We start from the raw sequence: 26,277 nt of genomic DNA, 5'->3' as shown, positions 1-26,277 counted from the left end.
GTGCAGTGTGAACGGGTGCCTGGGTCGAGCGGCCCGTGTCCCGTTCACAGTATGGAGGAGGCAGCACTGTCAGCTCCAAGTACTGCCTCCTCCAGAGCCCCCGATGACGCGCCGCCGCCCAGCTCCACCCCCTGTGACGTCACTGACTCGGCAATATGCCGTGTCGGTGTCTGAACTTTCAGACCGCATTGCCGTATTGCTCTGGGGATGGGACCCGTGTCCTAATCCCGTGTGCGACACGGCATTTGCGGTCTGAATGTAGTATGAGTCAGAAGGAAACGGGGGGCTTAAGACCAAAATGTTGGCATCATTTAGCAGCGAGTTATATCCTGTATCACTGACATTTTACTAGAAGGTTGGTGTCGCACTGACAATCTTTCCCCAGCGCTTCAGTCACTGTTCTTTTTGCCCATAATATGGTGTTGTTAAAGTTAGTGGCTTGTGTGTCTGTTACAGTAGTGTGATCTTTTGAAAAGTATTTTGATGAAGCGATATATAGTAAGTCACTGGGAAAAACTTCAACATGCTTGAAGGCATACTGAGCGTCTGTCATTCCACGCGGTTACATAGCTGAAGCAGTGTAATGGACTTTTATGTGGCTGCAATTTTCCCAAGCTACAAATGGCTGATTAACTGTTGTTTTGTTTTGTACTGCAGTGTGACTGCCTTGTGAAACAGACCCATGTATATGCTGGCCGGTATTAGCTGTGTTTATTGCTGTCATAAATGTTTTATACGTAAAGTGTGACAGGATCAACTACTCTTATGTCACATAAATACAGGCAGTATCTTTTGCTGCTTATTTGCAAACTAACAGAAATGAAGTTTCTGAACATTGCAGTGTCCACCCTTCTTTTACCCCTGATAACGGGCGTGGGTGCAATCTACATATATCAGTATAGTTTTATGCAATGAGCAGAAATCGTAGCCTGATGTATTTATATTCTTCTGAGGTTGCTAATTTTCCATCAGACTCCTTTGGGATTTTGCTTCCCTGGCATTAGTAGTAGTAGTTGTAGTAGTCGTCGTCACGTTTTTGTACTTGTATTTATTTATTGTATAAGTTAAACATTTTTATTCTCGTGACATTATGGGGGAAATTTACTAAGAATACAAATACAAAAAAATTGTATTCTTACTACGAATCAATACGACTGCATACGGCTGTTTCAGCCGTATGCAAAGTCATGTTCCGGAGGGGAATTTACAAAGCAGTCAAATACGACTGGTTTGTAACCCTCCAAAGGTGTAATGATTCGTATTAGCGGCTGTGTATATGGCCACTATTATGAATTTGTGCAGGCTGCAGTGTGTGATAAACAAAAATAGAAAAATAAATAAAAAAAACGGCATGGGGTCCCACCCACAGCCATAACCAGCACCAGGCTGAAAGAGCCGGGGCTGGTAATAAAAAATCAGGGAACCCGATTTTTTTAAAACCAGCCCCAGGCTCCAGGTCCAGGGCTGGTTCCCAAAATACGGGGGGACAAAATGATTAGGGGTCCCCCTGTATTTTAAGAACAAGCCCCAGGCTAAACCAGCCTGCAGGGTAATGCCACAGCCGGGGGACACTTATTATATAAGGTCCCGCGGCCAAAGCCTTAACCCTACTCCCCCGCAATCTGGGACTTGGAGAACCACAAGTCCCAGCATGCGGGGCATTAAAGGGCCGCTGGCACTTGTAGTTCCACAGTATTAAAAATAGTCAAATAAACACACACTGACACAAGAAAAATAAAACTTTAATACATCCAAAGCCCACACATACTGATACTTACATATCTCGAGCCCGTCGGTAGGTCCCTGGGTCCGGGGTCCAGTGCTCCTGGGTCCGGGCCTCCATGGTCCAGGTCTGGAGGTCCGGGGGTCCGGGGCTCCAGGGTCCGGGGCTCCAGGGTTCGGTGCCTTGGGTCCAGGGTTGCAGAGTCCGGGTTCCGGGGCTGCAGAGTCCGGGGTCCAGGGCCTTGGTTTCGGGGCTGGTCTGGGGTCCGGAGCTCCAGGGATGAAGAGTCCGGGGTCCTGGATCCGAAGAAATCCATAGGGGGACCTGTGGAAGGAAATCCAATTTACCAAGGTACTCCGGCGAAGATCACGTCCTCTTCTGTCCGCCGTAGTCTGGGTCTTCTGAAAATAAGAAACGCCGGCGATTCCGGTAGTACCCGACACGGACTGAGGAGAGGGGCAGAGATGTGTTATCTTCTGCGCCTCTCCTCCGAATGATTCTATTGGCCGCCTAGCGGCCAATCAAGAGCCGAGAAAGTCGGCTCCTGATTGGCTGCTAAGCGGCCAATAGAATCATTCGGATGGCTCCGAATTGGATGAGTCGGATGGCTCCGAATGCGGAAGGATGGCCGATGGTTGGTGTTTGCGCATTTGCGGAAGCCTATCTGCGCATGTGTGAACGCCTCACACGTATGAACACAGCGTGAACCATCCAATCAGGGGGTCCAGAGGGGCGTGAAGGGCTGTTTAGGCTCATTACCATATGCGTATGCCCAGCGTTTCATGGGCGTTCCCATGAAAACACAGGTCGTATGTATGATAATGCAGCCGTGATGCACATGTGGGGGGCGGACAGCTAACGTAGCCGGATGTCAGCTGCCCGCCCATATCCCTGCTTTCATTAGGAAAAATGTCTGTGTGGTCTGGAGCACTCGGTGCTGCCTGACCACTCGGTTCATCATTCGATGGTGGGCGACCATTGGAGGATGGGGGAGGTTCCCACAGATGGAAGAGGTGTTCACATGAAACATCCACTTGCGGTCCGTTCGGACAGTGTGAGCGATCCGTGCACTCGGTTCCTGTCCAAAAAATGCATCCGTCCGATTCAACTAAAATAAGGACCTGTGTGCTGGGTGATCTGTCAGGGCCAGTGTTCTCCGTTGAGAACACTGGCCCTAACCGGCTGTTAGCCGCCGTCCGCCTCTGTCACGGAGGACAGGCTCAGGCGGCGGACGCACTTCTCTGAAGCCTCAGGGACGGTGCCAGGCAACGCCCCGAGCTTCTGTCCTCTCAGCAGCCGGGCGTCGGGAGGTTGCCGGGCAACGTCCCCGAACTTCCGGCCGGCGGCTTCCGGAGCTGGCGGCTGACGTCAGCGGCCGGAGAGCGGGTAGTTTGAATAAATAACCGGTGTCTGCTGGGAACAGACCCCGGTTATAGCATCCCTTTGCCTAAGCCTTGCCTGGTGTTGGACGTGTTCCTGGTTCCCTGCAGAAGCTCCGTTTTAGCATTCTGTCCTGCTGCTGCTGGTCCAACTTCATTTGTGGTTTTTCCATCTCCCAGATAAGTCAGGGGTTCCCCCTGCAGTAGTCACCTTGTTTTGTATTTGTTATATACCATCTCTTGTGCATTGTTGCCGTTATTATATTTCTTATATTACACCTGTTATGCTTTGTTGCAGTTATGCGTGATAAGTTCATCTTCTGAGACTCGTTGGTCCCTTCAGGCCTCTGGGGATTCCCCATCCTGTTGTTGGGGTTTAGTTAGCATTTCCCCTTGCTGTCCTCCTGCTTTGGCGGTTGCGTTGTCCCCACCTAAGACCTGCCTGTAACGGAGTCTGTGCGGTCCTAATTCGCCCTTACAGCCGGGACGGGTACAGGCGAAGCCTAGTACTGCACACAACCGTCAACCCCAGGCAGGGGCAACGGAGTCAGGACATTAGTCCGGGGAGATCCTCAGAGTCTCACTGAAGACTCTCAGAAGTCTTACACCGGCAATTAAGTAGATTTATCCAGCCGGCCAATAGCGATGTGTGGGGCTGAACATCGATATCAGGATGGACCCTACGAAAAATGCCCTGAAATCTCATTGTGTGTAGGCCTCATACTGTCCAATATATCATAGTGTGTACACAGCTTTACACATAGGGTCGCTTGCTTACAAATTGCCCAAAATTGTCCCAGCTTTGGTTACTTGGTAATGGTTCTTACATTGGCTTTGTATAATTGATTCAATGTGTATGTTCTCCTACCGTCTAGGAGTTAGATATGTAAGTGGTATAATAAATTGAGATGTCAGAATACTGCATTGAAATGTAACAAGTACCTTTAGGCATTCTCATTGATCCTAGTGAATGCATTCATTACCCTGCATGCATAACACAAACCATACACAAGAAGTAAGAGACGTGGGAACTTGTAAAGCTGTTTTATAAGAACTATCACACTTTACAGTCAGCATATTTGCTTTGAAGATTTGCAATCGCCATCAGCCAAGCTCTATATAGCAATAGGCATGATTCAATATGCAGTGCTATGTACATTAAACCAATTCATTTTCATTTGCTTTTTTTCAGCACAGGATTTTGGAGATTAACTTTTCTATTCAATTAAAGTCATATCTATTCCGACATTCATTTGTCGGAATAGATTCAACATGCCCTATTCAATCAGCGGCCAAATTCAGTGTCACATTTTGCTTCTGATGCTGCTTCCCCCTCCCCCCTGACCTGTTAGATTCGGCCACGTTTCAGATAAAAGCACCTGTCCACGGCTATTCGGCAAATCCAGACTTATTGAATAGGTCGGAATCCCTTCTCGAAACTGCCCTCTTTCTGACATGACGGCATTTCGACTACAATTGAATATAACCCTAAGCTGCAATGTTTAAATTGCCAAATGATTCAAAAAAGGCAACTAACTTGGTTTTGATATTAAAATATTGATGCTTTAAAAATATTATGGCTAAATCACGGAAATCCTGTTTATTACCTGCAACTCACAGACTGCTACACTTATCATAACTCATAACATTCATAACTATAATATGCACAAGGTTAAAAACCTCATCAGAAATAAAGATATTTAAGGTAATAGTGTAATCTTGGGTTACAGTGCAGCAAACATCTTAGATGGGAATTGTAATAAGGGATCACCGACCCAAAAGAGGGCTGGAATACAAGAGACATATATAAAGGTACTTAATGGATTAAGTAAAAATATATAATGGACAGGGCCTAATTTTATAGAAAGAGAGAGAGAGACAGAGAGAGACAGAGAGAGAGTTTTGACCCCTCACTGTGGATATTGTGGGTGGGGCTACAACATGGGTGGGTCATCAATTGGTAAACACACCCACATTAACCTAGATCAACATAAACACTGAAAAAATGGTAATGGCACCCTCTGCAACTGGGACAATCTCTTCCTTCCTAGATGGACCCAGGTATAGCTTAAAAAGAAAAAAAAAAATGCAATCCATTCAAACAATCTGACCATCCCAATAGTGATTAAGTCTCCCACAGTCAGGTATATAGTCAATCCCCCCATCTGACAACACCTATTGGGGTTGCCCATTACGCACATAACCCAGAGCCACAAGTTGGCACGTAGGCACCACTAGAACAAATACATGGAGATCGGAGCTGCCCCCCCCCTCCACCACACACACAAACACACACCACCCACGAACTTCAACAATGAAAGCAACTGTAATCCATTGATGGTTTGTTAGGAACTTACTTGGTATAAGTGACCAGTAAGGTGGAATTTCTATAATAAATCCTGTTCAGTTTCTGAATGACTAGCATTCTTAACTTGTTAAATTCTACTATCAGGATCACTAATCGTGAACAATGAAGAATCATAGGAAAGTAAAACCACAAATGGCAAATACATGAATTGATAATGGTCTGTCCCTACGTCAAAATTCAGAATTGTTTGAAATTATTCCTTTATCTGTATATGCCAGTTTGTGTATTTTAGATTGATTAAACCCATGCAAATATTAAGTTCCGCTGCATTTATTGTAACTATGAATTGCATTTAGAACTTTTTTGTTATCATAAATCCATTTATGTTTTTTGTGAAACCGGCTGAGGACCTAGACTCGTTGAGAGACTTGCAGAATCGGGTTTGAAGGTGGCTGGGCAAATATAAGATCTACAGTCTGTTATGAAGAGGACAAATACTTGGAGACAGGCAGACACACTTGACGAGTTCTATTTGAAGACTTGAAATAAAATGATAACTTGAAAAGAGATGAGGCCTTGATGACGTGAAAAAAGGTGATGCTTTGAAGACTTGGAATTAGAGGATGCCTTGAAGACGTGAAATGAGGTGATGCCTTGAAGATGAAATCAGGTGATGCCTTGAAGACTTGAAAAGACACTGCAGACTTGATAACGACTTGGAGACTTAATAAAGACACAAAGACTTGGTAAAGACTTGCTTCAGAAGATGACTGCAGGCTTGAACCAGAGAATGACCAAATAGAATAGACCAGAGCTAAAGAGGTTAACTGCATACTCAAACCGGACAAAATAGAATGGACAGGAGCTGAAGAGGTTAACTGCAGACTTGAAATGGAGAATAACAATGGTGCTTATCCTAGTATTAGCAGGAGCTCAGGATGCTGATCCTTCTAACTGGAAGGTTATTGTTGTACTGGTGTCAGTCTGTATGTCTCAAGCAGATTTTTAAATCCTGGGCTCTGTTGATTGGTTGCTGACCCGGGAAGCATGCAGGGATTGGTGGACTCGGCAAGATGGCACCTGAGTGCAGACCTGCAATCTGCACAAGCGCTGACAAATGAGGACAATGGAGCCACTGCTGGGGGAAGAGAGTACTGCGACCAGAGAGCCACCAGGAGGAAGGACTGAAGACCCACCAGACAGTCCGAACCGGTAAGTGCCACAGTCGTGACATAATACTTATTAACACTTTGGATAGGTGAGAATTATTGAGACCACAAAAAGATCATCCATTATTGTGCTAGTAAGATTTAAATATTTGACATTGGAATTATTGGTTCTTAACCATACAAATCAGATAGTAGCCTTCAAAACCATCAGTCTGGCAACATGTTGTTTATAGAGGGTAATGACTTGGGAAGTAAATAGTGTTGGAAACCTCTTTATTTGTCTCCTTTGGCAAATAAATATTGGTCAACTTTTCACATGGTGAAAATTGTATCAACCTAGTTGGCTATATCTAGGAATTGAATGTAATATTGGGACCTATACCAATAACTTGCTCTACATAGGGACCAAAATACGTTTTTTTTGTGTATTTTTAACCTGAGGAATAGAATTAATTTTTAAACAGGTCTCAATAAATTCTTTACCTTTTTTGGTGAAACAGCAAATGATCTTGAAATGGTAGATGGCCTAGTTTATTTTTGAAGGATAAATCCATTGACCATGAATGTAGCCAAGAAACTGTCCATGCTGGCACTTAAGGAGACATAGATTTGACTGCCTGTCTTGTAATGCCTGTAGTTATTTCTTGAAACCAATTTAAAAGAAATCAAAACCTCTAGGATAACAGTTTGTTAAAATTTTCAGCAGTCATGCTTCTAAATCTTTGGAATCAATTGCAGTAGGTGAGTTGCATATTGCTCCTAATCTCTTACAGATCCTAAATCAACCATTTTCAGCAGCGGCTCCTACTTATATTTGGCACTAGGTTGCCACTAATAATGTGCCTGGAGAAGAGGCATCTGCCAGTCCCAGGTCCCAGCACTTGCACATTGGATCCTGCAGGTGATGGGACTGGCACATGCCAGGTGCCGCTGTGCGACTGCGCAAACCCCTGACTTCTATGGATTACACTAACTGTAGCCCAACAGAAGCTTGATTGGGCTGTATGATAAGGTAGGGAGTGGCTTCCTACAATAAGCCTGCTCTCTATTTATCACAGCCCGGACTGGCAGTCTTGGCAAAAGGGAAAACCTCACAGTGGGAATGCCTTGAGTGTCTGTGACTGACAGGTAAGACCTTTGATTAAATGTCACTGCCAGTCACAGTGTAGCCAGTGCAGTCATGGACTACATATGGCTTCACTAGCACTGAGCTGAGTTGCAGATTTTATATTGGGGGTGGGGGGATAGGGGCAAACATCCACCAATGACCATCAGACTTTTCTCTTTTGGATCCTTAAATGGACAACACTAACCTCCAGGGGAGTTCCCTACCTGATCGGATGTAGCCATCTCCATGGAGCTGAGACCTGCTTTTTTGAGGGGATAACCGCTACTGATAGGTAATTCCAGTGATATTTGTCAATGGGTAGCCCCTCAACCAAGCAGGGCTGAGCTCAGCCCTGATTGGATGTTGCCAACTTCATGGATACGGCTACATCCGATCAGGTGGGGAACTCCCTTGGAGGTTAGCCCTGATTGGGTGAGTCACTGGGAATCCAAGACTGGCGATGGAGAGGCACAAAGGCAACTTCTCAAGTTCTTGGTTCAGGTTTTTCATTTTTTAACCCCCTGGATCCTACTGGTGACAAGGACAGACCTGCGGGGGAGCATGACAAGTTAAGTATCTATGTTTGCTTGTATGAATGTGTGTATGCATGACTGCATGTATGTAAGTAAGCTGTACTGTTCTGGGTGTACTGTATGTGTGTAATTATTTTAACATTGGTTATGCAGTGGTTCTCCAAATCCCTGCATGCATGGGAAGCTTGCTGGGACTTTTTGTTCCACAACACAACCCAATGTTAAATATTAATTCTATTTTTTACATCAAAGTGATAGGCCTGGCGTCCTTTGCCCAGGGACGCGGGGAAGGCCCCAGGCTTCAGCCCTGGAAGGGTTAAGCCTGGGTAAGACCCCTTTATAAGGGGGTGCTCGCTCCTCCAGGTACCCCGTCCAGGGCTGACCAGCTAAGGTGTTCATGTGATGGCTGGAGGACCTTGAGTAAAATGTTTCCCACGGCTGTGGCACGACATTACTGGCTTTTGGAGCCCGGTGCTGGTTCCAAAAAAAAGGGGGCCTCCAGTCTTTTTACCCCTGTATTTTTGGAACCAGGACTGGTCCAAGAGCCTGGTGCTGGTTTCTAAATACGGGGGGGGGGGGGGACCCTATCACTTTTTCTCCCAATATTTTGGAAACTAGGACCAGCTGAATAAGCTCAGGGATTTTTATGCTCTGGGAGGGTCCCCACACTGTTTTTTGTGTAATTTTTACAATCAACTGCACGCTCCCATTACTAAAAGAAATCTCACATTCCCGTTACTAAAAAAAATCGCCGGAAATTGCAAGAGATTTCTGACTATCTAATATTTTGCACCCTCTTATGTGAGAAATTTTCAGGTAAAAAAAATACTATACTTTGAAGTGCCTGAAGAAAAATAACGATCAATTTGACAAGCAGTGGAGTCATATTGTGTTCCAATGGCATTTCCTGGCTGCAACAGATATACTATGGAAAATAATTAAGCGCTTGGAATAGGTGTTTTTTAAGGGAAAAAATATCACTAAGTTAAGGGATGAATGAAAAATTAAAATAACCATGTAACATGCCGTTTTAAACCAAATAATAAAAACATGTATAATTGACAGTTTTAAATGTTTACAACTCCTTTTGGAGTTTTCTGGGAAGTGCCGTTTTTAGCAATGATGTTAATGCTTAGGTTCTCCGTTTCTCTGAAGTTTGCAGCGCAAGGTAATGTCCAGGCAGTTCGGTGTTGCTATCTGTCCCTAACTATTACCTTATCGCTGTCTTCCTTCTCCGTCCACGGGAATCTTCAGCCGTAGCGCTCACTCGTTACCGGAAGTGCGGGGTCCCGTCTCTGTGCGGCGTCTCCGGGTAGCGTGTTCTGCGGCTTACTTCTGACAGCTAGTGTCGGCTCTCTTCCTCTTTCGCATCCAACGCGTTTCGAAGCACTAGGCTTCTTTGTCAAGGATGTTGGAATGGACTGGCTGACTGTTTTTTATACCAGTGAAAAAAACTTTTTTTATTTTTTTCTAAAAAAACTTTATTTGTAAAAACGGAAGTTTTTGGTTGTTTTTGGCGGCATGCACATGTCTCTATATAAACAATCTAAAATGTGGTATATTTGAGGGAAAAAAATACTTAAAAAAAGGGGAATTTTTTTGTGTAAGTGTTTTATTTTAAAAAAGCAGAAATTTCAAAATCAATATTCAGTCCAAAAGGTTGCAAAGTTCTCAGTTCATAAATCCATTTGGATTCTCTCTTTTTCAACTGTACTACTGGATCTCCACCTCTCCAGTTCCTGGTGATTTTCTCAATAGCATTTATTTTTAAAGAGCTAGGATCCTTATTATGAACTTCTGAGAAGTGTTGGGATAAGCTATGAGTTTGTAATCCCTTTTTAATATTGTATATGTGTTCGGCAACGCGAACTTTGAGACATCTTTTTGTTTGGCCCACATACTGGAGGCCACACGGACATTCCAGCAAATAAATCACTTCTTTGGTCAGACAGGAAATGTTTTGTTTTTGTTTGTACTCTTTTGTGTTCTTATTTGAATTGAAGGTGGTTATTGGTTTTGTACTTTGTACTCCAGTTGTTTTACAGCCAACACACCTTAGGCATGGGAAGAAGCCTGGTGTTTGTTCTTGTTCCGTTTTTACAAATAAAGTTTTTTTAGAAAAAAATAAAAAAAGTTTTTTTCACTGGTATAAAAAACAGTCAGCCAGTCCATTCCAACATCCTTGACAAAGAAGCCTAGTGCTTCGAAACGCGTTGGATGCGAAAGAGGAAGAGAGCCGACACTAGCTGTCAGAAGTAAGCCGCAGAACACGCTACCCGGAGACGCCGCACAGAGACGGGACCCCGCACTTCCGGTAACGAGTGAGCGCTACGGCTGAAGATTCCCGTGGACGGAGAAGGAAGACAGCGATAAGGTAATAGTTAGGGACAGATAGCAACACCGAACTGCCTGGACATTACCTTGCGCTGCAAACTTCAGAGAAACGGAGAACCTAAGCATTAACATCATTGCTAAAAACGGCACTTCCCAGAAAACTCCAAAAGGAGTTGTAAACATTTAAAACTGTCAATTATACATGTTTTTATTATTTGGTTTAAAACGGCATGTTACATGGTTATTTTAATTTTTCATTCATCCCTTAACTTAGTGATATTTTTTCCCTTAAAAAACACCTATTCCAAGCGCTTAATTATTTTCCATATTGCACTAAAAAAATTAACGAATTGAGCAGCTATTAAGCGCAGTACATACTCTTCTTTTTTGCCCATACTAGTATTTATTCTTAAGAGTAAACTGCAGCTATGACATCACATATTACGCATACCACCAGATCGGGGGACCTGAAAAAAATCTTTTCACGGGACCCTCAGCCAATCATAATTGAAACCTCCTCACAAGAAGAAGGGTTTTGTTCTCAATTTCAGAGACTAGAGAAATATTATACTCAGGAAACCAAACAATGGTGGGAGATCACCACCTTGAGTAAATACCTTGAGAACAATCTCATACCGAGGGGATTGAGGTTGCAGAAAAATCCAACCTTCGAACCATCTACAGAAAATTTCTTCACACTCTGGAATGAAGAATTGGACAAATGCTCTCGGAATTTGATCAAAATCATCATAGAGGACAGAAAAAAATCCCTAGAAAACATCAATGAAAATATCAAAACCATTGAGAAAAAATTCGAATCATTAAGAACTATGGAAGATTTCAATAGACTAATAAAATTGACAAATGAGAAAATTGAAAAGTTGGAAAACTCCATTGTAGAACAGAAACAAAAGAAATTTAGACGCGATATGGTAGAGGAAGATCTACCGATCCATGCTAAATCAACACGCCGTACAGAAGAAAACTCCCAGAAAATCCAAAAGAAACAACAAACAAATCAACCTACCAACAATAAATACTCAAAACAGAACTATGTTCCACAATGGAAGAACAAAATCCCACTATTGAAAATCACTCCCACCACACTCGGCACAACAAGGAATTACAAAGAATATGACAGGAAAAACTTTTCCTATCAGAACAAAATCGCTAGAGAATCTTTTCAAAGTGGAAAGAAAGCAGCCCAAACAGAAATAAGAGAACAGACAACCACACTGATGAAAACAATAGAAAACAGAAGTAATAACCCTAATCCAAGAAAGAGAAATATGATGGAGGAAAACGAAGGGGAAGAAAGCATTGAAGAATTAGAAGATTTTTTAGACCAGGCCTGGAGGAAAACATTACCACCAGAAAACACGGTACCACACAAGAAACAGAAAATTACAAGCCCAATAAGAGAGGGAAAAGAGGTGGAAGAAAATTAAAAAGAAAGACCAATAGAGAAGAAGTCCAATCAGATACCCCAATGGAAGAGGAGAAACAGACAATATTTAATCTGAGCAAAAGGGATCTGAACAAAGATGAAATCAACTTGTTGAAAAAAGGCCTAAAATTTGCCCCCCATTCGTCCATCAACAAATTTGACACATTCATAGACACGGAGAAGTTTGTCCGAAAATTGTGTATTAAAAAATTCTTTGATAAAAATCCCCCAAAAGAAAATATTCAACCACCACAAGAGTATGAACACACAGATCTTAAACAAGCATCCACCTTCTATCCAGCTTATATAAAAGGACCACATATACAAACATTTCAGAAACTAGTAGAAGAAGACCTGAGGCAATTACCAGAGAAGGAGAAAATTCAATATAATCTAACAAAGGATGAAAATAAAGCCCTCAAAATCTTAAAAGAAGAAAAATCTATTATTATCAAGCCCGCCGATAAAGGGGGGGGGCTTGGTAGTCATGGACAAAGACCAGTACACAAATGAAGCAAGATCCCTCCTAGCGGATACAGAAACATATATGAAAATAAATTCTGATCCTACAGAAAATTTCAAAACAAAATTGAAAGCACAATTGGACGAAGGTCTAACTATGGGCATCTTAACCAAGAAAGAACATGAATACATCACAGTCACACATCCCATCATTCCAACATTCTATCATCTGCCAAAAATTCATAAAAACCTCCAAAACCCACCCGGCCGCCCAATAATTTCAGGCATTGGATCATTAACTGCAAACCTGTCAAGATACATCGATCAATTTCTACAAACAATAGTTAAACAACAGAAAAGCTACCTTAAGGACACAATACATATTCTCCAAATTCTGAACAACATCGAATGGCGTCAAGAGTACATTCTTTGTACAAGTGACGTGAAATCACTGTACACCTGTATACCGCACTCATTGGGATGCATGGCCATAAGAAATGCACTCACAAATCAAACCAACATACCCAACCGACAAATAAACTTTATCATTGAACAAATAGAGTTCATTCTGGAGAATAATTACTTCTGGTACGATGGAGAATTCTATGTACAGACAAAGGGGACAGCAATGGGGACATCATTTGCCCCTTCATATGCAAATCTATATGTTGCAGAGTGGGAGGAGTCATATATCTGGAGCAACAACCAATTTTTGGAAAACATCGTCTGTTGGCACAGATATATTGACGACGTGTTCTTTATATGGAGAGGCCCACCGTCAGATCTAAACAAATTCTTGGAACATATAAACTCCAATCAGAACGGACTAGAATTCGTTACAACAACTGATGAACAAAAAGTAATATTCTTAGACCTGGAGATTTATATAAAAAATAACACCATCATGACCAAAACACACAATAAAGAAGTTGATGGTAACAACTTTCTAGCCTACCAAAGCAACCATCACACAAACTGGAAAAAAAGCATCCCTGGGAGCCAAGCAAGACGCATCAAGCGAAACTGCACGGAAGAAGAACTATACAAGGTACAAAGTGAAGAACTAAAAACAAAATTCATGAAGAAGGGATACCCAGAAACACAATTAGATGCTGAACTAAATAAGGTACAAACATTGGAAAGAAAAGATCTGCTACAGTACAAAAAGAAGATAGAAACAAACCAGAAACAAGAAGTAACATTTATCACCCAATACAATTCAAACCATAAACAATTTGAACAGATTTTACATAAACACTGGAATGTACTCATGTTAGACACAGACTTGATCAATATTATACCTCCAAAACCAAAGATTGTGTACAGAAGAGCCAAAACCCTGAAGCAAGAACTAACAAAAAGTTATATAACAACCACTGTTGAAGACCCAAAACAAGAACAAACACCAGGCTTCTTCCCATGCCTAAGGTGTGTTGGCTGTAAAACAACTGGAGTACAAAGTACAAAACCAATAACCACCTTCAATTCAAATAAGAACACAAAAGAGTACAAACAAAAACAAAACATTTCCTGTCTGACCAAAGAAGTGATTTATTTGCTGAAATGTCCGTGTGGCCTCCAGTATGTGGGCCAAACAAAAAGATGTCTCAAAGTTCGCGTTGCCGAACACATATACAATATTAAAAAGGGATTACAAACTCATAGCTTATCCCAACACTTCTCAGAAGTTCATAATAAGGATCCTAGCTCTTTAAAAATAAATGCTATTGAGAAAATCACCAGGAACTGGAGAGGTGGAGATCCAGTAGTACAGTTGAAAAAGAGAGAATCCAAATGGATTTATGAACTGAGAACTTTGCAACCTTTTGGACTGAATATTGATTTTGAAATTTCTGCTTTTTTAAAATAAAACACTTACACAAAAAAATTCCCCTTTTTTTAAGTATTTTTTTCCCTCAAATATACCACATTTTAGATTGTTTATATAGAGACATGTGCATGCCGCCAAAAACAACCAAAAACTTCCGTTTTTACAAATAAAGTTTTTTTAGAAAAAAATAAAAAAAGTTTTTTTCACTGGTATAAAAAACAGTCAGCCAGTCCATTCCAACATCCTTGACAAAGAAGCCTAGTGCTTCGAAACGCGTTGGATGCGAAAGAGGAAGAGAGCCGACACTAGCTGTCAGAAGTAAGCCGCAGAACACGCTACCCGGAGACGCCGCACAGAGACGGGACCCCGCACTTCCGGTAACGAGTGAGCGCTACGGCTGAAGATTCCCGTGGACGGAGAAGGAAGACAGCGATAAGGTAATAGTTAGGGACAGATAGCAACACCGAACTGCCTGGACATTACCTTGCGCTGCAAACTTCAGAGAAACGGAGAACCTAAGCATTAACATCATTGCTAAAAACGGCACTTCCCAGAAAACTCCAAAAGGAGTTGTAAACATTTAAAACTGTCAATTATACATGTTTTTATTATTTGGTTTAAAACGGCATGTTACATGGTTATTTTAATTTTTCATTCATCCCTTAACTTAGTGATATTTTTTCCCTTAAAAAACACCTATTCCAAGCGCTTAATTATTTTCCATATTGCACTAAAAAAATTAACGAATTGAGCAGCTATTAAGCGCAGTACATACTCTTCTTTTTTGCAACAGATATACTGTCTTTCTGTCCATAATTGTCCCAGACAGACCAATCACAACTCCTGAATCAATGATTACTTTTCTGTTAATGTCATCGTCGTTATTCACTTTCCTGTTGCTAAGACAACAAAAAGTATCCTGGTTAGAGAACTAGTGGACACATTTATTTAAAGCTGGCATAGGGAAAACCATAATCAGATAATACAAATACCCAGGTGTGACCAGTTCAGCAGTGACTATGATATAATAAAATGCATTGTATAGCTGGAGGCACAACTCATCGCATTATCTGTAAATCCAGCATAACACAGATGTACAACCCTGAAACCAGCAGATAATATAAACCCTGGGGCAGAAAGAAATGACGTTAGTTACAGTGCTATTTTTTTTAATACATTTTAAGATATTTTAATGTTTCAACGTTTATTTTTAGCACATTATAGTATAGCTATATTGCACAGGATTTGCTAATTGTGAAAGTCTTTATGGAGTATACATTATAAGGGAAACAGTAGCTAACGGTTCACCATAAAACTGGACTTCACCGCAGTATGCAAATAGAAGAATAAAAATTAAATGGAAATGTGGAAAAGGTTCTCCCCATACGCACATAGGCGCTAATTCAGATCTGATCGCAGTACAAATTTGTTTGGAAAATGGGCAAAACCATATGCACTGCAGGTGGGGCAGATGTAACATGTGCAGAGAGAGTTAAATTTGTGTGGGGTGTGTTGAAACTGAAATCTAAATTGCAGTGTAAAAATAATGCAGCCAGTATTTACTCTGCACAGAAACAAAATAACTCACACAAATCTAAATCTCTCTGCACATGTTACATCTGCCCTGCCTGCAGTGCACATCGTCTTGACCATTTTCCAAACAAATTTGTACTGCAATCAGATCTGAATAACGGCCATTGAGTGTTACGGGTGCACAGGCACCCCTAATGCTGTGCCCACCCTTATGAACACCTCCTTGCCCCTATCAATATCAACAGTACCTTTTACCAAAGACTTTTTATAACCATTATATTCCATTAAAAGAAGTGCCCATCAATCAATTATGTGTTTTGCATTAATTGTACTAGACCGATGTCATATCACTACATCATTCATATATGTTTTTGACTTTCTTTGCATGTACTTTTACACAGAGTAATTAGAAGAATACAAAACTGAACTAGGCAGGGGATTATGGTGTGGCTGGGAGATGTTTTATATGGTAGCGGGTGCGTAGACACTCCTGATTGGTGGCGTTTGACACACCCAATGAATGGTGTTAGACATGCCCAGTAGGTGGTGCTAGGCACACCCCTTTGACTGTGCACCCCCTAATAAAATGTGCTGCGCATGCCTATGGTTGTCCCGTGATGACTAGAAAGACATCAATAGAAAAGTAGGTACTTGTTTCCTATCTGGGCGCCCAGGTTTTCTACGTACGGCACCGTAATGAAATCGGATCGCATCGCATCGTACACATACACGATATTGAACGATGCGATGCGATGCGATCCGATTCGATTTCCCATAGGAAACAATGTTAAATGGCTCAATTTAGCCAAATTATCATAGGAACAATAGTAAATGGGCCAAAAACACCCCTGAACATTGAAATGTCCCCCCAAAAGTAGTTGACGCCACCCCGCCATCAACGTGAACCCGAAGCGTGGCGAGCGCAGCGAGCCCGCGAGGGGCGGCGGTACGCGTCCTCCGACCTTTTCATGCCCTACTATCCACGTCGGCGTGGAGTGAGAATAGAATAGTGTGGCGAGCGCAGCGAGCCACCGAGCCCGAAGCGTGGCGAGCGCAGCGAGCCCCGCGAGGGGACGCGGATACCTTCACAGTTATACGCGTCCCCTCGCGGGCTTCCCAGGTGTCCATGGCGACGCGGACACCTGGGAAGCCCGCGAACGGACGCGTTTACCTGTGAAGGTATCCGCGTCCCCTCGCGGGGCTCGCTGCGCTCGCCACGCTTCGGGCTCGGTGGCTCGCTGCGCTCGCCACACTATTCTATTCTCACTCCACGCCGACGTGGATAGTAGGGCATGAAAAGGTCGGAGGACGCGTACCGCCGCCCCTCGCGGGCTCGCTGCGCGCGCCACGCTTCGGGTTCACGTAGATGGCGGGGTGGCGTCAACTACTTTTGGGGGGACATTTCAATGTTCAGGGGTGTTTTTGGCCCATTTACTATTGTTCCTATGATAATTTGGCTAAATTGAGCCATTTAACATTGTTTCCTATGGGAAATCGAATCGGATCGCATCGCATCGCATCGCATCGTTCAATATCGTGTATGTGTACGATGCGATGCGATCCGATTTCTCTACGGAGAATAGCATGGTGCGCAATTAACTTAGCGGGCGCCCAGATAGGAAACAAGTACCGAAAAGTACAATATAGTATACACAAAATCATACATTTCAAAGGAATGGAGAAAAATAAATCTGAAAGGCTATTTACTATGGAGGGTAAAGTTGCCCATGTGACCATAGCCGGGATGCACCAGAGCCCGCAGGTGCATTCACACACACATCGTCATTCTTCACATTCTTAATAATTGCATATGCACTAACATATGCGATAATTAATGCAAAGGACAGCTCTTCCGGTGAGAGCTTTTCTTTGTGATGTGGTTCTGTCACTGGACTTCAGGGTCTCGCACCCGGGAGTCCCTCTGTGCATGCGCAGAGGAAGACCCGGCCATGGGGCATGCTGGGAGGGATCCATGGTGGATCCTTCTGTCAGCGCCCAAAGGCCTCTATTAGCATAGGCGAATCTAGAATTATGGTAATGAGTGGTCCCAGATCTAGACATAACAGCAGGGGGACCTTTGCGCGGCTACGCCGCGCGGCAAAAAGGGGGCGTGGCCTCATAAAAGGGGTGTGGTAATACACTTTACAGCATACACAGTAATGCCCATTACACATAAAGCCACACGCCGTAATGCCAATTACACATAAGGCCACACACCATAATGCCCATTACACATTGTGCCACACATCATGATGCCCATTACATACTATATAACAAACCATAATGCCCATTACATATTTGCCACATAAGTGCTGCTTACCTACGTGCTCATTGCTAGGGGGTTCTTGCTTGATGAATTGCTAGTACCCATTACACATGATGCCGCACACCATAGTACCCATTACACATGATGCCGCGCACCACAGTACCCATTACACATGATGCCATGCACCATAGTACCCATTACACATGATGCTGCACACATAATGCTCCTTACACATGATGCTGCACACATAATGCCCCTTACACATTAAGCCACACATTATGCATAATGCCCCCACATACCGCCACTTGTAGCTTCTCTTAAGCAATGCCCCCAAAAGTGCCACTTACTGTAAATTTTTATATGAGCCTTCGGTGCTGCTGCAGGGAGAGATGGAGAGCGGTGCAGCTGCTTCTATGTGAAGAAGAGCGCAGAGCACGCTCCCACTCCCCTCCTGGTGTCCCCTCTAGCCGAATGGACATTTGAAATATTGTGCGCGCTGTTGTTGTGCATGACGTCGGGGGAACACGCCGGGCGCGAGCACCCCATGATTAAAGGGGGGGCGGGCTGAGGTGAAAGCGGGGAGAAGAATTGGAGCGGAAGCTGCAGGGGTGACAGTCATTGACAGCTGGGCAGAGAGCAGGGGGCTGCCCGGCTGTATTCAGAGCACTGCAGGTCACGGCTGTTTGAAATAATACCCCTTTCACAACAGAAAATGCAGAGATTTACCCGGGAATATGGTCCCAGGATCATGCAGGGACATACCCAGGCTGACCCCTTATACACCAGCCTAGTCCCTGCATTTTGTGGTGTGAGGGGGAGAGACAACCACTCCCCTCTCCCTACCCCCCTTAAACCATCCAGCTATAACTTCGGAACCAACTGACCCATTTACATGAGACCAGTATCATATTTAAGAACTTTTGAGTTGGCTTCGAATGATTTTGGTCCCATGAAACTGAGCTGTATGGTTCCAGAGAAATCTGCCCTCAAAGAACATAAACTGTCATGAAATTACATTTAAGAAAAGAAAAAAAAAAAAACGGTTTAACCTAAATATCCCTGGAACCAATTAACCCATATGGATCCATCCTGGTATCAGATTGAAAGCCCAGCAATTTGGGTTCGACTGAGATCAACCTTGAGCTTCAGTGATGCCGAAGGGGGAACTGGCAGCCGTTGAACTGGGTGGGGGTAGGAATTAGCGGGTCCCATGTTATCCTAAAAGGAAAATGTTCCAGCTTTGCCTGGCAGTATCTCTGGTTTCCAGGGGGCTAGAGACACGCGGCTGGGCTCATTGGAAAGCCCCATCCCTCAGCTACAAAATGGGCTAATGGGTGGTCCTGTGCACCCCCGGACCACCCCCTAGATTCGCCTATGTCTATTAGGTAATGCCAGCTTTTGTTGGTGTTACCCTCTGCGACTGAGCCCCGAAAATTTTATTTTTACTGCATTTTTACTTAAGTGCATCCCGCTCCATGTCACTTACTGATGTAATCATTACTTTATGTACATTGTGCTACAGTGCCAGCCGGTCAGCCTAAAGCCTCCTTTCCATGCCACAAGCATTAAAGCCTTAGTGCCAGTTGTATACATTTTGGTAAGTCCCTGAGCGCCCATACATGTTTGTTTCAAGTGTATAAGCCTAGGGATCCTGGAACCGTTTAATCAGACCCTGTTTAAGAATCTTCATAAGTTTTATACAATTTTTGTACTTTTGCACCTATTAGTACTAGATCGAAGATCAGATTTACTTTTATAAGTGTGTAAATCAAAAACACAATTTTGGGGTATGTCCAGAGCGCTGTCTGTAAATGATTCTCTTACTTCTCTCGTCCTCCGAGATGTTTTATATGGAAAAAGAGAGAAGAAATCAATGAGTAGGACTGTATAGATTATTTTCTTTTTTTAAAAGATACAGCTGAATTCTCAATAAGACATACCACACTCACAGATAGTGTGTGTGTTAGACATTCATAAAGGTTTCTTTTGCAGTGGTGTTTAAAGCCTTCTACACATTACACCATGTGTTCACGAAGTGTTGAACGTACGTTTTGACTCACTTGGAGACAAACGGGACACACATATAAAGGTTTCTCTAGTATGGGAGTACCGATAACTCACAATTCACGATGCCGTTTTCAAACTCATCTGGGTTTCTTTTACTTGAAAGTAACCAGAGGATGGAGGTTTGATCCAAAAAACTTTTTAATGTAATAAGATACTTTTTCCTTGGGACTTTTCCCCACTGTTTTATCTGTTGGACACTCTTGGACATTTACAGTAAGGTTTTGTGTGGTACAATCCACGACAACTTTTTTGACTGATCCAGAAGGTCATCTTTTTTGTCAAGTGAGCCCCTGTATACATCTTCCACCTGCCTTATTGTTTTTGTGACCCCCCAACATTTTAAATATTTTATTACATTAAAAAGTTTTTTGGATCAAACCTCCATCCTCTGGTTACTTTCAAATAAAAGAAACCCAGATGAGTTTGAAAACGCCATAGTGAATTGTGAGTTATCGGTACTCCCATACTAGAGAAACCTTTATATGTGTGTCCCGTTTGTCTCCAAGTGAGTCAAAACGTACGTTCAACACTTCGTGAACACATGGTGTAATGTGTTGAAGGCTTTAAACACCACTGCAAAAGAAACCTTTATGAATGTCTAACACACACACTATCTGTGAGTGTGGTATGTCTTATTGAGAATTCAGCTGTATCTTTAAAAAAAAAAGAAAATAATCTATACAGTCCTACTCATTGATTTCTTCTCTCTTTTTCCATATAAAACATCTGGGAGGATGAGAGAAGAAGGAGAATCATTTACAGACAGCGCTCTGGACATACCCCAACATTGTGTTTTTGCTTATTGTCTTTACTTGTTTTTTTGGTTGAACAAGGTCTGTGGGTATATTGAGCTGCTTTTTATCTGTGTTGCGCCTTGAAATTCTCTACACTTACATTTTGACAAGTGTGTAAATCAGATTGATCAATATTTGTCCAGCACTTGTGGGGGTCATTGGCTGACTGTACTACAGTTTGGCCTAACAAATGAACTACTCTAACCAATTAGGCCATCCATGTTGTAAACCAATAGGATTCAGAAACAGCCATTTGTTGACCAAGCTGAAAGATGTTTCTCACTTCTGTTTATATGAAGTCAAGTACAATATTTCTCTGTGATTAGCTCAGATGTTTATCATACAAGGTGCAATACCTAAACCCATAACAATGTCCAGTCACAACCGTGCCTATGTGCAGTGGCGCCAAGAGGTGGGAGAGTAGTGTACTTTTTACCCTGGACCGGGTCAGAAGGAGGCGCCTGAGTCCTGCCCCCCCTCCTCTGTAGCAAAGAGCTGGGCAGTGGACAGCGAGAGATGACAGGCTGCCACCACAGCACAGCCTCTCTCCCCTCCCCAGCACATGCTGCTCAGTGCTGAGCTGAGGAAAGAGAGAGGCAGCTGCAGCGGTAGCCTGACCTCTCTCTCTCTGTGCGGGTTTGCAATCACATCCGCACCTCCACTAGCACCCGCCAGCACAAGTTAGGTCATTTTTTTTCTCACAGGACATTAACTTTTCATGATACAGTATTTTATATTACCTTCTATGTGTTCTCCATACTCCTCTGTTGGATAAAACAGTAGCAGCAGCAGCAGCAGCAACAGCAGAAGGAGCAGCAGCAAAAGGACAGCCAAAATGTGGTAAGAGGAAGAAACAGAGAAAAGCACAAGCTGCAGTTTAACACAAGCACCAAGCAATGCTGCCAGAATAGTAGCAACACAGGATTAGGATGAGGAATAATTTGCTGCGGAGCTGTCTAACTGGTGGTCACAGATTTCTCTGAAACAAACCTAAGTAGCAGGGTTTATGTATTAAGAGAGGTGGGGGTCTGTGTGTAGCCCCCGACCAAGGCCCCTCCTCTCTATTTAGCACAGCAGTAGACTCTGGTCACTAAAGTAATCAGGAGACCCTAGTGCAAAGCTAGAGTGTAATGCACATTCGCATGTCTCTGAGAAAATGTAGCTGCCGCCATTTTCCCATTGATTTTCCTACTGTGCATGTGCAAAATGCCTTGAAAATGGACCCAAAGCCATATATTTGAGAAACAAACTCTACTACTGGTTCTCTTGTGCCCTGATGTTCCCCACACTCCTTTAGTATATGCAAAATCCCCAAGATTTTCCTCCAATACAGTAGCACAAAATGTCTTAACAAAACTTAGGTTTTATTCCTGCCCCACTGCTTTTTTGATCATGTGCTTTAGTGTCTGTTTAAACCATTCTACTAGCCCATCCATTTGTGGATGTTAAATGGAAGTGTGGAGAGTTTTCACCCCTAGCAACTGACATATATCCTTCATTAGCCTGGACATCAGTGGCGTAGCTACAGGGGTCGCAGCGGTCGCACCTGCGACCGGGCCCCTGAGCCAGGGGGCCCATCTCCCCCCCCAACGTCCGGCATGGTTACTCAGAGGTCATACCTCTGCTCCGAGTCCTCATCTCAGCTCTCACTAGGCTGCCGGCAGCACTGCAATAGCTGCCGGTGCGCCTATGTTTCCGGCCACCAGCCCGTCAGCTACGGCTGCCCCTGCCTTCCCCTGCACACAGAGACAGATGCTAGAAGTCATAATTCACCTCTAGCGTCTGACAGGAAGCACAGCTCTGCACTTCCTGGTAACGCGGCTGCAGAGCTGTGCTCCCTGTCAGAGACGCTGGAAGTGAAAAATGACTCTAGCGTCTGTCTCTCTCTGCACAGGGTAAGGCAGGGGCAGCAACAGCAGCGTACGGGCGGGTGGCTGGGGTGGGCACATACGTATTAACCCCTTGGCAACGAGCTAGAATCCCTGGCAACGGGAATAAACCCCCCTTGGCAACGAGCATTAACCCCTGATAAAAAAAAATGTAACCACTTGGCAACATCCAATAACCCCTGGCAACACATATTAACCCCTTGGCAACGAGCAAGAACCCATGGCAACGGACATTAACCCCCCTTGGCAATGATGTATTAAAATATAAACAGACCGGGATTTTAATTTTGTTGTATGTAGGGGGGCCCCAAGGTGACCTTTCGCACCAGGGCCCATGAACCCTTAGCTACGCCCCTGCTGGACATAAAAGGTGTACCCTGATTGGTAACAATTTCTGTAGTGATTTCCTATCTGCATACAAATGAGCCAACTCCCCAGCTATAGTGCTAGACTTTATATTTCACAACAAATTAGCCTCCGGATGGAATGGTGCATAGTCTAGTACTAACAATACTGTGGCCTCAACCTGACCTCTCAAATTCATACCAATATGCTCAAAGAGCACCTGTACCAATGGTAGTGGGACAAAAAGGGGGGGGGGGGGTCAGGTATGTGGGTTTAGGATAGGTTCGCTGAGAAATGGTACAAGTCATGTGTACCCCTAGCCAGTAGAACCTAAGCATGGATCTTTTCTGTGTTTTGTCCTTAACCCAGGTGCTCCCCTGCCCCTACATAGGTACAGTATGTGCTGCTTTTAAAACAAGCTGGACATATACTTGGGGTACAACTAGCTGTTCCACTGCTTTCTCCAACACAGTGCCCGCTCTATACAGGCACACATTATTAAATACAAAGTAGTGCTCTTCCCCTTATGATGGGGCTACCAAGGAACCCCATTTACCTCCAAGGAGCAGATCTTGTTCTCCCATTTGCATATCATTTAAACCTGAAGACCTGGCTGGTGATCAGTTGTTGGTATGTTTGTGTGCACTTCCTCTAAGATCCCCTCCTGGAATAATTTGAAATCATGTCCCAAGATGAGTGGGTATGGCTGCTTAGGTGCTTTCACTGCCATGTTTAATACGGTCTGGCCCTTGAGGGTGTTTGGTACAAGGGTCCTCTAGTGTTCTTCAGATGTCTGATGAATATACCTTCTCTTTTGACAACCAAGGCTTGGTTTTGATGGGATTAGAGAGCTCAAAAAACAAAGTGAATTTACTACCGTATCCCCCAAGTCCAGGACCCCATTCTGGTCATCTGTTATCCAAAATAACCCATTATCCTTCTGGAATGCACTCATGCTACAGCAGCCTGTGTATACTCCTGGGCTAAGTAGCAGTCCATAGACTTCTGCAGTGTTGGGCTCTCCACAGTCGCAAGACATTAGCTTAGCCAGGCTAAGATTCACCTCTGCCCATGTTCATTAGACTGGTCTACTGTGGTGCCAAAGAGGAGGGGGCTTACAAGAAGCCAGCATGCGGCCTTCTTTAATAAACTGTCCCTGTCTGTGCCTCTACTCTGGGTACCACTTGGCAGAACCAAATAGTTTGCACAGCCTGAACTTGATTCATATAGAAATAATAATGTTTAAGCTTTCATCACAATGGCATGTAATGTTTATCTTATATAGGAAATATACATTTTTTAATCAATATAACAATGACGCTGGCATTTTCTGTGGATATTTTGAGCATTTCTCATAGATATGATGGTACTCAAAGGGTTAACTCTGGTGACCTGGCAGGAAAAACTCCCTAGAGAAATATAATTGTAGGTCCACAAGGAAAGGAAAACAAAAAGTTAAGTAAATCAGAATTTGTGTGTGATCATCTCAGTTCGCTGTATAATGGCACACCCATCATTGGGAAGATAAGAGCAGAGGCGGGAAACACTGAACTATCACTCAAAGTATTTGTATAGATTGCTGACAGCATATCATTTAATAGAAATAATCTATGTTCTGAGAACTACAAAAAAAGATGTATATATTTTCAATGCTTAGCATTAACATTATTTTCTTAAGCATTGCCTATAACAAAGTTATGGCAGGGAATAGAACTTTAATTGCTGCCATTTAAACGGTAATATTCTGTTTGCAAAGAACATAATATAGGTCCCACTGTCCTGTTCAGCTCTTGGTGGGATAGTAACAACTCCCATAGCCGGAATAATAATAATGATAATAATAATGATGGCGAGCAAACCTTGATGACATTGTCCAGGAAGGCTGCCATCACTTCTGCTGCAGGCCTGTTGTGACAAAATGAAAAGCCATGCATCTGCAGAGCTAGGGAATCCCGGTTGCCTGCTGCAGTCAAAAGATGCTCTCCTACTAGAGACGGCCATTAGAAGCTGATTGTAAGCAAATATCTATGTTTCTTATTCAATGGACATGGATCTTCCATTTGATGGTAGGACTGCAATGAATGTTGCCATTATAAGCTTGTTACAGATGGCTTATCTGATGGTCCATTACATAATGCATTATAATGTCTGCATCATCAGGTTCCACAGCGCATGTATACTATTTATTGATGGGTGACCCATGGAATGGCTACAAGTCACTGCAAGGCCCACTATAATGCCACTGCCTGCGATGGCCATCCCTATCTCCTAACTTCTACCAAGGCATATTTTTTTTAATCATCATGGCAACATGTTGTCCTTTAACATTACAATACCATAGAAACAATGACAGCCTGCCCTGATCACATCAAATATGACATTTACATTAAAAAAAATATATGTATTTCCAGTTTTGAGTGAGGTTGTTAGTAATAGCTTATGTCAGGTCAGCTTTAGTACACAAGTTCCTTTCATTGTAAATGCTACCCTTATATTACCTTCTCCAGCCTCCTCTTCAGGGTGCTCTGTATAGCAAAGCATGTACCAGAAGCAGCAGCAGCAGCAGTAGTGGAAGCAGGAAGCAGCCAAGCACAGAGAGAGGGAAGAGGGACAGATTACCAAACGCTACCTGACAGAACATTTACCGTTATTAAAGATGCACACATTCCGAAAGATTTGAGGCAATACTGTATGTAATAGCCTGTGCTCTCTGTTTGGGAACCCGGCCCATTGGCATTTTTCCATGTTTTGTTGCCTCACAACCTTGAATTATAATGGATTGTTTGAAGGTTTGCATCCTTTCATTAATAGAACGTGACTACAACTTTGAAGATGTTATTTTTTAATTGTGAACGACAAATAGAATAAAATCACAGAAAACTTCCACGTGCATAACTATTCTCCCCCCTAAAGTCAGTACTCTGTACAGCCACCTCCTGCGGGAATTACAGCTGCAAGCCGTTCTGAATAAGTCTCTATGAGCTTGCCACATCTTGTCACTGCGATTTTTGTCCATTCCTCCCGGCAAAACTGCTCCAGCTCCTTCATGTTGGATGGTTTCCGCTTGTGAACAGATTCTCTGTGGTCAG

At 43.2% G+C, this 26,277-nt stretch overlaps 1 protein-coding gene across 1 annotated transcript in view; it reads right to left on the bottom strand.

Moving 5' to 3' along the window:
• Nucleotides 1-25,788, bottom strand: part of TNNT1 (troponin T1, slow skeletal type) — a 57,369-nt gene extending 31,581 nt beyond the window's left edge. The window contains exons 1-2 of the mRNA XM_083161729.1: nucleotides 25,687-25,788; nucleotides 21,695-21,718 (exon numbers count right to left, since the gene is read on the bottom strand). Of these exons, the coding sequence (XP_083017855.1) occupies nucleotides 21,695-21,718; nucleotides 25,687-25,729 (67 nt within the window). The 5' untranslated portion in view covers nucleotides 25,730-25,788. The remainder of the gene's footprint in view (nucleotides 1-21,694; nucleotides 21,719-25,686) is intronic.
• Between the last annotated feature and the right edge of the window lie 489 nt (nucleotides 25,789-26,277).

The sequence above is a fragment of the Crinia signifera genome, chromosome 19 (assembly GCF_055691185.1).
Source record: "Crinia signifera chromosome 19, ASM5569118v1, whole genome shotgun sequence".
NCBI lineage: Eukaryota > Metazoa > Chordata > Amphibia > Anura > Myobatrachidae > Crinia > Crinia signifera.
Note: the sequence above shows the minus strand (reverse complement) of the source record. Positions and strands in the feature narration are given on the sequence as shown.